Source organism: Gobius niger, assembly GCF_951799975.1.
Source record: "Gobius niger genome assembly, chromosome: 13".
NCBI classification, from domain to species: Eukaryota; Metazoa; Chordata; class Actinopteri; order Gobiiformes; family Gobiidae; genus Gobius; species Gobius niger.
The window spans coordinates 27,704,036-27,716,779 of NC_136864.1; the positions used below are offsets into that span (position 1 = coordinate 27,704,036).

The 12,744-nt window shown below is 41.8% G+C and overlaps 1 protein-coding gene across 1 annotated transcript; it reads right to left on the bottom strand.

The window, feature by feature from the left end:
- Positions 1-2,302: 2,302 nt before the first annotated feature.
- On the bottom strand, positions 2,303-6,181 carry gadd45aa (growth arrest and DNA-damage-inducible, alpha, a). The gene is made up of 4 exons (XM_079570179.1): positions 6,019-6,181; positions 4,822-4,923; positions 3,429-3,657; positions 2,303-2,488 (listed from the first exon to the last, which is right to left on the bottom strand). Exons 1-4 carry the CDS (start codon positions 6,153-6,155, stop codon positions 2,375-2,377), a joined length of 582 nt encoding a protein of 193 aa, XP_079426305.1. The 5' UTR covers positions 6,156-6,181; the 3' UTR covers positions 2,303-2,374.
- Positions 6,182-12,744: the final 6,563 nt, after the last annotated feature.

Sequence of the window (12,744 nt, forward strand, 5' to 3'; positions counted from 1 at the left end):
TCAACCAGATTGGTGATTGATGTAATTATGACCAGGAAGTGACATTAGCTGAATTGAACCAATAGTCTTTAAGCAACTGGAAAAACAACATGCAAAAAAAAAGTGTAGGCTTTAATGTTTTTTGCCACGATTTTTGACAGACTTCGCCCACTAGGAATCCACGTAAGGCCATGAGTTCTGCAGGTATGGAGCTGACTGCCCTGTGTTGCGCACGCTGGCATGAGTCGGTTCCACATGCCATTGCTACATACTCTCAACCGAAACAATCGCAATATGTCCGACAAGGCGCAGCTTGGACTGGTCAAAAGCCAAATCCGTGAATGAAGCCGTGGCCAGAATCGCTGAGCGCAGCAGAAGCGGCAGAGGCAGGGAGGGCCGAGAGAGAGAGAGAGGATTATTGTTGGGAGATGTCACCCACAGGGGCCACCGGGGGCAGCGTGACCCCTACCTCCACACGTGACTGCCCTTTACAGTGCCTCACTAAAGGTTAATGCGGCTTTAAAGGGAAAGTTCACTTGTTTTCATCACCGGGCTTGTGTCAGGTACTTGGATAGAGCGCAGCACAATGGAGAGGCAAAAAGGAATTGGGGTTTACAGTGCCGAGCTTGTGCGCAAACGAGACTGCGAAAATTTCCGGAAAGAGAAAAATATCGTAATCTCAACGTGTAGATTAGTTGGGTTAGTTTACAAGCAAAGGGAAGCAAATATTGCAGAAAAGTGAGAATTGGCTCCCAGAGGTGCAGCTATTGTTTACACTGCAAAAAGTAATGAACTAGATTAGTATAAACATCTCAATTTGAGCATAATAATCCAAATGTTAGTTGTTTTGACTAGTTAAGTTGTTCTTGGGCATTTGTCCCGGATTATTTCACTTGTTCTGAGATGTTTCTGACTTGTTTCGATACATTTCGTTCTTATTTCAGGTCATTTTCTTTGCCAATGGGGGAAGAAAATTGGTCTTATCTCGTTGGCAATTTTACTTTCTTATTTCAAGTGAGATTTACCTTAGAACTGGTCTGAAATGTTCTCAAACGAGCAAAGTAAACTTGGTCCGATCAGGAAAAAGGTCTAAATTAGCGAAAAACGCTCAAAACAAGATACATTTCCTCAATTCAAGTCATTTAAGACAATGCTTGATATTTAATTTTTGCAGTGTATCTGCACAAAAATCTAAATAGAATCTGTTTTTTTTTTAGCATTAGCATTATTTTTGTTGCATTTAGCTTTGTCTGTCGTAGTTGCATAAGAGAATAGTGATCTAGAAACTGGTAGAAATTTAAGAGGAAGCTCTATTATCTCGACAAAAAAACAAAACATAAAACAGAGATGTTTTAACAAAAAGAATGACATAACTTTACATAATTTTTGTCAAAACTGATACATAAATGTGCAGTAAATCATTTGCTTGATTTGGTGAATCAAATGGCTAAATATTTAATTAGCCTCTCTTTTGACACTACTATGTGGTCTATTATTTGAAAGCTGTACTGATTTAAATGCTGTATTTTGATAACCCACTGCTAGCTTAGCAGTAGCAGCCTTTCTGTTTATGAATTATATCATCTGGAACGTTCCGCAGCGTGACTTTAAACCAAGACAATGAAATAAACAGAATAGTCTCAACAGGATCAGTAGCATTATGATTTTTGTATGATGCATAGCAGTGAGTTGAAGTTATGTTTAAACATCAAAATAAGTGAAACAACTGCAAATTCTGGTCCAAAAATACTTATTTATTGACAGCAATACACGTGTATTGAATTCATTTTTCTCAAATAGATAAATGTAAAAAAAGAAACATAAATACACTTAAATATCATTAGAAATAACTTAAATTGTAACAAAAGAACTATTTATATAATAATAATAATAATAATAATAATATTAAGAGCATTTGCGGCAAGAAAACAGTTCATATAGGAAAAACACACAAAATATCCACTGGATGCATAGCCTTTCCCTTCTTTTAGATTACAATAATATTAACAAGAACAATCAAACAATGCAATAGTCCAGTGTTTCACAAGTGCTTCTGTAGTGAGCAACAGGGGCCTTTTTTTTCTCTTTCAGACCACTTCACTTTTTTTCTTCTTCACCCAACCAACACATGATACGTCCTTCTATAAAGTGTCTGGTTTCGAAAAGGCACACGCGCTTGTTCCTCCGCCTCGTGCACGGCGGCCGACGGACGCCAAACTAGTGGAAACTCCATCAAGTTCTTGATTATTTTGTCACATTTTCTCGCCTCTCCCGTTTCAGCAGTGCGTCGAATTTGATCTTTGCGGCGGGAAAGAGACCGGTACCGGGTCGGAGATGTTGACACATGTCCAGATACGTTTTTTTTTTTCATTTTTAAAGGGGGTAGTGTTAAGTCTCATCGGTCGGGGAGGTTGATAATCGGCACCCATTGGTCCATGCAGCGGCTCTCGCTGCAGAACCGGTTGACTTTGCTCAGCGCCGGGTCCTTCCATGTGTTCGAATGCGGACTCTGGAACAATAAAAAAAAAAAAGAGGAGAGTTAGTTTTCCGTGTCTCGTGCAAAGAGGAACCCTGTATGAGAATTCCATTCAAGTCATAAAGGGGAGGAGGGAAGGGCATGTTCCGACAAGTCCGAGGGAGAGAATGAGTTTCAGTCACGTGATTACTGTAAAGCCTCAACTGCTCTTTCCAGGATTTGGTATTGAAGGAAATCTTTGAGGGCACATACTCAGGACGATTGTGAGTTTGATTAGGCCTTATTGACTGGGACTGGGGAAAAACAGCCCTCGACTCTGACCAGCCTGGCCCAAATTAGCGTAAATGTGCACTTACCACCCACCTTAACGGAGCGCATTTTCTCCAGTTTGGCTTTACCCAAATCTAAAAGCTTCTCGACTGGAGAGCAACAGTGTAACACCTCATTTGAAAGCTGAGACCTACAAAAGTGATTGTAGCTTTTTGTCAAGTCGCCGCATTTTCTGTGATATTTTTGTTGTTTTTTCATTACTTTTTTGTGGCTTTTTGTTGTGTTTTTTCCATGCTTTTGTGGCCTTTTTGTTGCTTTTTTCGTTGCTTTGTTGTCGTGTTTTTGTTGACTTTTCATCACATTTTGCGTTGCTTTTCCGGCACATTTTTGTTTTCTTTTTTGTCGCTATTTTGTTGTTTTTCTTTTTAGCTTTTAGATTTGGGTAAAGCTCGGTTGAGGCGGGACTGGTGGCCCAAGAGCCAGTGGCCCTTCTTTGTCTTTTGCACAAGAAAATGTAGGTCCTGGCCGGGGTCATCATTAAACCCTGGTGCAATTTTTCTGAAGGGAGATGATGTTTTATGAGTGACATGACATTTTCAATCAGGAAGTTCTTAAACACAATGATGTTGCCTCCGTTTTGGGAAGTCTAACCCGCCTTGTGCACTATAAATACCGGCCCATCCCACGACGCTGCTGAACCTACCGTGACTAGGACGCAGTGCAGGTCCACGGGCTCGCCCCCGCTGGGCCTCCCGCGCTCCGCTCCTCCGCACAGGATCTGTGCCAGGCGCCTCGTGCTGTTCACGCGCAGGATGTTGATGTCGTTCTCGCAGCAGAAGGCCTGGATCAGGGTGAAGTGGATCTGCAGCGCCACGTCCTTCACATCCTCGTCGTCCGCCGCCAGGATGCACAAGACAACGTTGTCTGGGTCTCTATGATGGGAAAGAGACAAAGATGTTGTTAAAGAATGTTTTTTTTCCCCCAAACACTTTCTTAAAATATGTTTTGCTTGTGATTTTTTAAACTAAAACGACAACTCAACTTTTACCAACAGTTTCCTACCCTTATTTGCTACCGATTACCGCTGTATCCATATAAAACTCTCTCTCTCTCGCATCCTTATCCTGCCATTCCTCTATAGGTACAGAGGGCAACATGGGAATCACAATTTTTCACTCTTGTCAGCTGTTTTCCGGCAGACTATAAACATATTAACCGCCAAAGTTTGGTTCCATATGGATGTTTTTTCACTGCAAATTGTTCAGTGGAAGCAACAAATGGCACTCGTTGGCATGAAGCTAACGTTAGCATCGCTAGCTTCCTGGGCTGTCGAACCCTTTTGCTTCTCGCCGTGTCTTTGTCTTTTTTATTCAGTAGAAAAGTATATTCATAATTCAGCATTTGTTAAAGTTGTGGAGAAATGGGAGAAAGTTCGGTCTTTTTCTTTTCATTGTTTTCCTCCTCCGACAGCTTCAAACATGACCATATATAGCCAATTCCAAATATTCTGTCTGTATACATCCTGCAGCCCTCGGCACGGCGGCTGAGTGGTTCGGTGTTCTTGCCATTCCCGTACATCCTCCCTGACGCATGGGTTGGTTTTCCCTATACGTGCTCTCTCTGGCTCCCACCGTCAACCCAAAACTTGCACAATAGTTCCATCTCCGCCGGTGTGGTGACTCTGACCGCGATCCGAGCGCGAGATCAGGAGATGGAAGCGGACGGGTCAAACGCAGAGGAGAAATTTACTTAGCCATAAAAACCCTTCTACGGCAGCAGCGGAACAACCAGCCTCCGCAGCCTCTCCATCACACAAACTCTCCTTTCAATGCTACAATCTGATCGCCGACAATGTTCCATTCAGTAAACTAGTCACTGCTGTTTGCCTATTGTACAATATTTTGATTTTGCACCGAATAAAGACATATATTACCCAATGAAACGTCAATTTCAGTTTAGCGTCCCTTATTTGCGATGGACGGCGTGAAAACGTGCAAACAAAGTGCATATGCTCGTCGTGTCGTGTCTCTTTTTGTCAAAGGAAAAGTCGGCCACAGCCACAGCAGACACGTTATGCAACTGTTTCGAATACTTACACATTGAGCGACTTGGCGGCCTCATAGACGCCGACCGTGATGCAGCCCTGCGGTAATGCCGACATGAGCACTTCCTCCAAAGCTTTGGCCACCGAGTCCATTCTGCAACAAGACAACGCAAGTTAGGCTCATCATCATCGTCGGACTTCCACTTTTACAACATTTTCGGTGGTTTTCCGACTTATAACTTGCACGGGATTGTTTTTTTTCTCCCTCCTGCAAGTCTTTTTTCTTGTCGTAATAACCTTGACTGAAATCTGCACTGATTGTTGGGGCGAGAACAGATCGTTTCTTACATAATGCAGTTGCTCACGCTACTTGCTCGTGACTCACGCAGGGAAAAAATAAGACTTGGACACTTGGTATTTTGAAGAGCGGTCTTTAAGTGGGTGTGCGGCCAAGTTGTATTTTTAATATCCGCAAGTGCTTGAAGTGAAGATGTGAAAAGTACAGGCCAGGTACTCCCCAGCTGCATACGACAAGTTCCACCACATGAATGATTTAGTTTTGAAAGCACCACCTGTGCCAGACTGAGGACAAATCTGAACTACATCAGGTCAAAAATCAGCTAAAAAAAAAAAAAAGGAAAAAAATAAAAGACCTGAAAGTGACCGCTTAAGTGCAATACTAAAGCGTACAAATGGGAGTCTCTCGAATTAGATATATAGCATGGCAGAAGTACCACCGGTTTAGGAAAACAGGCTATTATTAGCAAGCATGAGTCCTATTGTGGAAAGGTTTCATTATACAACTTCTAGAAAAAAATGAAAAATGAAAATAAGTCTGATATACATGCATCCGCGTGCGCAATAACAGGTTAAACACATCTGCACAATTTTGAGCAACTCGAAAACCAAATTCACTTTCTGTGAGTTAAAACGACACCATGCACGTTAGTTATTACGTCACTATACGTGCATAATACTAAACTGGCAACTCCAAAACGTACAAAAAAAGCTGTTGCCACGAAATACAAAACTCTGCTCAAGTTCTTTGCGATGTTTTATAATCACAACTATGCATGACAGGTAGCTCAAAAAAATAATAATAATAAAAAAAAAAAAACGATCGCTAAAATTTTTTCGGACCGCTCGCGCCGGTGCAAGTCCAACGCATTTACGAGAGACGTTTTCGTGCCTTCGTGCAGCCGACCGTAATCTTGATTCTTCTTCCAACTGCAAAAAAAAAAGTCATTACCTTTCTTGGGTGTATTCCCCGTTAAGCTCCTCGAAAGTCATGTTGTCGTACGTGTAATCCAAGTTCGTCCCGGGGCAAATGGCGTAGCGCTGGGAAAGGAACTCCACGGCGTCGGCTCGGCTGAACTGTACTTCCATATGTTGTGTTACTGTAGTGGGAACTGAGGGACTGATCTGGTAACTTCGTCGTAAAACCGGCAGAGAGACAGGCGGACATTTGCATACGCTCATGCTCATTGGCTGCGTGGTAACGACACGGGGGCGGAGGGGGGAACGGGATTGGGCGGATCGTTGCCGGGGCGGGCCTATCTCCGATGGTACAGGAGACTGGAGAGACTTGTGGAGATTGGCAGCAAACTTATCTTTTTTTCTTTGTTTGAGACAGTTTTTTTTGCAACCAAAATGGCAGAGAGCTACGTTTTGGAGAGGCTTTTGTAACTACGCGAGAGGGGTCCAAGGAGGCTTTATATTTCTCTATATTTTAGCAGACCTAACGTTCAAAAAGTTCAGAACAAAATAATGAAAAATAGCCTCATAATTTAATGACACACAGCTCTAGTGGTTTCTGTGACGTGATGAAATAGAGTTCGGGAATGTGACGTCATATCGCTAAGCATTATGGGATTAGCAGCCATTGTAAACTAATGGAGATTTTAAGAGTTAAAATACTGGAGTTATTGTTCACATTAAAACACTTGGAGACCACAATGTGTTAGATGTATCTACCAGCAGTATCTCAGCAGCTAACGGAGTCGCTCCACTGTTTTTTTTCTCCACTTTTTATACTGTTTTTAGCTAATGTTAGTCTATGGAAATGTATGCTAACAGCTGCAAAGATGGCGGATCTCCATGGTAACTGCCCATTAGTTTTAATATAACGCATCATGGTTACAGTATATTCAATGAATTCAATGCTAATCTCTCCTTGAACAAAAATCTTTGCAGCTGCTCTACTTCTGAATGTGCAAATCACTTTTTAGCACACTTTCTAAACATTGTATCAAAAATCTTTATTGCAATGTATGTCTTCTATCAGGCACAGGAATATGAGGAAAAAGTTCAAAAGTGAACTGATGAAAACAAAACAAAAAAAAGAACAACTTGTGGCAATTTGCAAAAAAGGTTTCTATTCTTTTAAATATGCTATCTTACTATGATAAAAACTGATAAAAACTGACGTAAATGGAGGGGGGTTCAAAAATAAGTAAAGTTAAGTAAAAGATTTATATTGCAAACTCACCCTTGTTGCCCTTGCCGGCCGAACGGAGACAGGGCGGCTCATGGCAACGGGACGCTGCGACTCCACGCTGGGATCTGATTGGTCCATTGGGGGCGCGTGCGAAAACCTGCCGAAACCGCGCGTGAGATCAGAAGGAGTGGCGCGAGGAACTCCCGGGATCCTCTCGTGCTAAACCTGAGCCAAACTCCCGCCACTGGACCGTCAAGAAAAGCGAGGAAGGTTTCTGTAACAAGCGAACAAAAAGGTTTATGCCTTTGTTTACACTCTGAAGTTACAGGCCTATGACTTAAATTGCTGTATGTAGGTTATGATGATTTGACTGCTGATGACTTATTATAATTAGTCTTACTTGATAACTAGCTTGTGCTCTGTTAGCAATTAAAGCTGGGGTACCAGGAGTGAAACAGCAGCATAATAAATGAAAACCCACAGAGGCCATTTTGTTGTTCATCAATGGTGCAGTAGATGTTTGTGGTTATTATCCAAAAGAAAAAAAAGACTTGTTTTCTTGTATAATTGGCATATATTTTTTATTCATTATCTTTTATCTTTTGAACTTGTCATTAGCCTAGCTTAATTTCTGCTGACATCACTATGTTTTTCCTCATATAAAGCCGGGTAAGTTTATCTGAACAATGCATTAAGAAAAATAGTTTAGTTAGCCTATTAGCCTAATTTGTAACTGTAACTTGAGATGTGAGTAACATGGCTTTACATTTTGCAATGTTCTGCTGACCCCTGGTGGCTGTTCGTCGAACCTGTAAAGATTTTTTCAACGTTCCCCCCCCCCCCCCCTCAATTTAGTGAATATGTCAGTCACTACAAATTCCTGTAGGTGGCAGCACTAGCACGGAGAATGTAATTGCTTCCAGATATGATGCACAACGTACTTCACATGACACAACAACAATGTTCTTACTTAGAAATATGGTATTGCTTCTTGAACTGTTGCTTAACTCACTATATTTTCCATTGATAGAGGATGTCCCCTAAAAGTCTCAGGAATGACAAAACTAAAAGTAGCTCAGTAAGTTATCGTGAAGAGAAGCTGAAGAGAAACCGTCACTGAAGTTGTTTTTGCAACGTTCATTCATCTCGTCGCACAGTTTTTCAGGTAAATAACAACGCAACATAATTAGTACAGACAGAGCCACCTTATCCAATGGGCTAGCAGGGAATGGAACCCCATATTAGCCATCCGTAAACTCCAGTCAATTTTAATTTCCCTACATGTACGTCTGGGTCTGATCTCAGTGGCTGCGTTACATCGGTTGAATTTCAACCTGCCATTCAGCGAGCGAGGGAGGCGGGTGTTGTAGGTGACGTCGAGCATTTGCGCCGCATTTGCTGGTTGTAGTTCGGCAATGGCTTCCATTACGAAAGTAATGGAAGCTCTTTAATCCGTTCTGGCTCGGCTCCCAAATATCCAGAAATTAATATTGAAGCCTTGGAATGTGCAAGGAATGCCCCCCAGAGTTATGATCGCTGCTTCACTCACTCGGCGCATTACATAGGCTACGTCACGACCAAACGCTAGCGAAAATCTGATCCAATCGTTTCAAAGGAGTTCAATCAATCAATCAATCAATCAAATTTTATTTGTATAGCGCCCAACAACAACCAGAAGGTGCCCAGAGCGCTTTCCAGGATAAAAACAAGAATCACAGGAGACAACAATAAATACAAAAACACATAAAAACAGCAGTCGAGTCGGTGGCTATGTATCGAAGGCTTTCCTGAAAAAAAAGTTCACCCCTCCCACCTGATAACGAGCTAGGCCCGCCCTATCTGGCCCACAGGGATACATACAGGAGTAGCAGGGTTAGGGTTTTTGTGGGATTTAGGGTTAGGGTTATAGGTTAGCGTTAGGGTTAGGGTTTGCGCTGAGGAAGGGTGGGGGCCTACAATTCTGTTTAAGCCCCGGGGCCTATGGGTACATTAAGGTGGGCCTGAGTACAGACAGCAAAATACATCTAATAATAAACATCAGATAACATAATAACTCCCCCAAAGTTAACATGGAGTTCAACTAAAAGTAGCTTTGCATGGATGTTGATGGTGTTGACAGTTTAAAGACTAGTTTCTAATGTGCTTGGACACAGCTCCTTTTCAGCACGCTTGGATGGAGTTGGTAAATCGAGGGATGTCGTCACTGCTCCAATTGTCCACCAGAGGCTGCCATTTCCCCATTTCAGCAGGGAATTTGCGAGAACGCAATTGTTGACTGCCATCCAAATTTTTGTTGGATTATTTTGTCTGATTATCTCTATTGCATATCATGTCCTCAAAGCATAGGAAGATAGAAGTTTAATGGCTAAAACCAGTTTGCATAATTTGAATACTCGCTTCCAAAACTGCCAATCCAGTCCAAATTGTCGTGTGGTGCGGGCCTATTTTAATTCTCGACTGAAGTGACAATAATTGATGAGTCATGCTTATTTTTTTAACAAGAAAGAGTTAAAGTAAAAGTATATTCATTACCTTCCAAAACTTCATTTTCAATTGGACTTCTCAGAAAAGCGGTGACTCTTCACGGGCTGTCAATATTGGAATGTTTATGTTTGTGTTTCCAGTACATTTCCACTGTCATCTGCAGTCACTGGCAGCTGTTTTATCAGCAATGCAACATGTCTCCTGAAGGCCGGCCCTCAGATAACACAGTTACTATAAGATACAAGAGAATGACTGCGCAGCTGACCTCAGATGACAGATTCAAACAAGTTCAATTCAGAGTGTCTTGAATTGAACTAATAAAATATATTGCAGAAATGCATTGGTTTTATATAGCGCTTTTCTGGACACTCAAAGGCGCTTTACATTGCACTATGCGTTCACTCCATGCTCAGTGGTGGTAAGCTGCTATTGTAGCCACAGCTGCCCTGGGGTTGCCTGGCTCTGCCATACTCTTCCCTGTCCATTCCACGCAGGGAATTAGTCTGGTCACGGAGCAATTGGAGCAGTTTGAAAGGGCGGGCCTAACGCGCACAGATTGTCAGTGAAATAAACCAATTAGCGATTAGCGGACATGACAACAGCTGTGTCCAATTCAAAAAATATGAAGTGAATATAAACTCACGCAGAGAACGCGAGGCAAAATCCATCGACTACTTCATCCATGATTAGTTTTGGCTGATGTTAATCTTAATTGAACTGACAACATAGTGCAGCAAATGACGCAACCTTGTCATTTCTCTGTGACGGTCGTGACTGGTTCGGCCTTAGCCGCCAATCAGCAACTTGTTTACTGTGTGTGTCTTTCTGCCCGAAAGAAGGTGGGTGTGGTTTATCAGGCTAGCCCTGGGGTAGACTGAGGGAAGCGAGGCAACCAGTCTGCGCCATCGGCCCCTCCAACCACCACCAACCACTCACTACATTCACTAGACTTCCTGGTGTTCCCAAACGGTCTCCCATCCAAGTCCTGCCGGGCCCTTCCCTGCTTAGCTTCCAAGGACTGATGGGATTGGGCAGAGCAAAGGCGGAATGGCCTTTGTATTCCACTCCATGGGTGTTCCAAGAGAACGCATGTTTCACCATTTAGAGGCAACTTGGTTTGGTCAAAAGCTGATTAATTTCATAGGGTCAGGAGGTCATCCCTCTGGAAAAGGTTTAGGGAATGACCATATTTCCAGTATTGGATTATTTTAATCAGAGAATTTTCTTCTCTGTTAATCATCCATCCATCCATCCATCCATCCATCCATCCATCCATCCATCCATCCATCCATCCATCCATCCATCCATCCATCCATCCATCCATCCATCCATCCATCCATCCATCCATCCATCCATCCATCCATCCATCCATCCATGGAGGAAACACTTCCCAATCCACACATACATAAAACACATAATTAAATATGTGCCTGTCAATCAACTATGGTTGAGCATGAATCACTCGAGGGTGTGGTGGATTGGAAGTGCGGTGGTTTATGGGATGGCACATAGCTCCTAATTTCACAACTTGCAGGGTCACTGTCACAGAAATGTTAGAAAACCTGCCTGCAAGTGTATGAAATTGATACAAATGCTTTATAATACGAGCGATCGCGATATCGTCACATCCGGGGGCCGTGGTCGGCATTTTTTAGATTTAAATAAATGATAAGAATCCTATGATCGGCAAAAACAATGTTCATGAACAGGGCATTGCTTGTCTTGCACTGAAACAAATTGATCATTTTATAAAACCGTGTTAGAGGCCTGGATGTATCAGCTGTTGCCGACCATTCACCAAAACATGGTGAGTTGGGCTCGAGCGGCAAAGGGGATTGATGTCACTGTGTATAAAAAAATGCAAAAGCGTGTATAGTTTTAGTAGTCAGAGAAGTATCTAAATCCCTGCCTTATAAATTCACAGTGGAAGGAAGAAGTGAGTGCACCCTTTGGAATTTCTTACATTTCTGCCTAAATTGGTCATAAAATGTGGTCTGATCTTTATGAAAATCACAAGAATAACTAAACAGTGTCTGCTTTGAATAATACCACCCAAACATTTACATTTGACATATTTTTATTGGCCACAACATGTAAACATTCACAGGACAGCGAGGAAAAAGATTTTGATAAAGATTAGACCTAATTTTATGACCAATTTAGACATAAATGTAAGAAATTCTTGGTCTCGTTTGGGCCGTTCCAGCCAATACCACAAAACAACAAATCATCTTGGACTTTTCCAAACTTGGCCTGATTGTTGGTGAGTGTGTTAAGTTAAACGAAATAGTTGCATATACAACTGTTTGGTTTTTTTGTTTTGTTTTATGTAATTTGTTAAAATGAATTTGAACATAAAAAAGAGAGGAACAATTATTCCTATGAACATTTTTTTTTGCTTCCCATTAACTTAAAAATATGTCGAAAATGATTGCTATGAATTCATTTTTTTTTTTTGCTATAGGCAACAACTTAAAAATGTGTGGAAAATAATGTGAACAAACCTTTATTTTATGTGTAGGTGAAGGTCAACTTTAGAAAGAATGAGGAATTGATAACTACTAAGTAATTATAACTTTCTCTTTTACATGTTTGATTTATTAACAATCAGTGGCTGTTGTTTGAACACCAAAAGTCTGACGCAGCCACTTACCTCAACTTTTTTGCTCAAGTTCAAAGAAACACTTATGACAGTGTAGGTGGGACGGGGGAACAAAGGTCTAAAAAGCTGTGCAGGGCAATTCCTAATCCAGTGGTTAGCAGTATTGTCTCTGTCAGAGTAGGATTCAAAAATGTCCTTGTGTTGTCCCTAGTTAGCTGAGTAAAAAAAAACACACACACACAGTTCGATGGATTGGGGCAGCCGTCTGGTCAAGCTGTGCAGCTTACTGTTGACATAATGGTCAGGTTTTGAATACTTTGCTGTTATTTAAAGAGTGACGTGCAACCTGAAATTGATATTGCTAAAAAATGAGCGCCACATACTGTATGTATGAAACAACAGGCCCATTTGGCTGCAGTCCTGTAGCCAGTACAACCTGCTGATGAGCAGGT

Coding starts and splice junctions, on each gene's coding strand:
- gadd45aa (XM_079570179.1), bottom strand. CDS start 6,155: ATGGAAGTACAGTTCAGCCGAGCCGACGCCGTGGAGTTCCTTTCCCAG. Junction 4,924..6,018: donor GGGGAATACACCCAAGAAAG/GTAATGACTTTT, acceptor GTCTTGTTGCAG/AATGGACTCGGTGGCCAAAG. Junction 2,489..3,428: donor TGCACTGCGTCCTAGTCACG/GTAGGTTCAGCA, acceptor TTATTGTTCCAG/AGTCCGCATTCGAACACATG.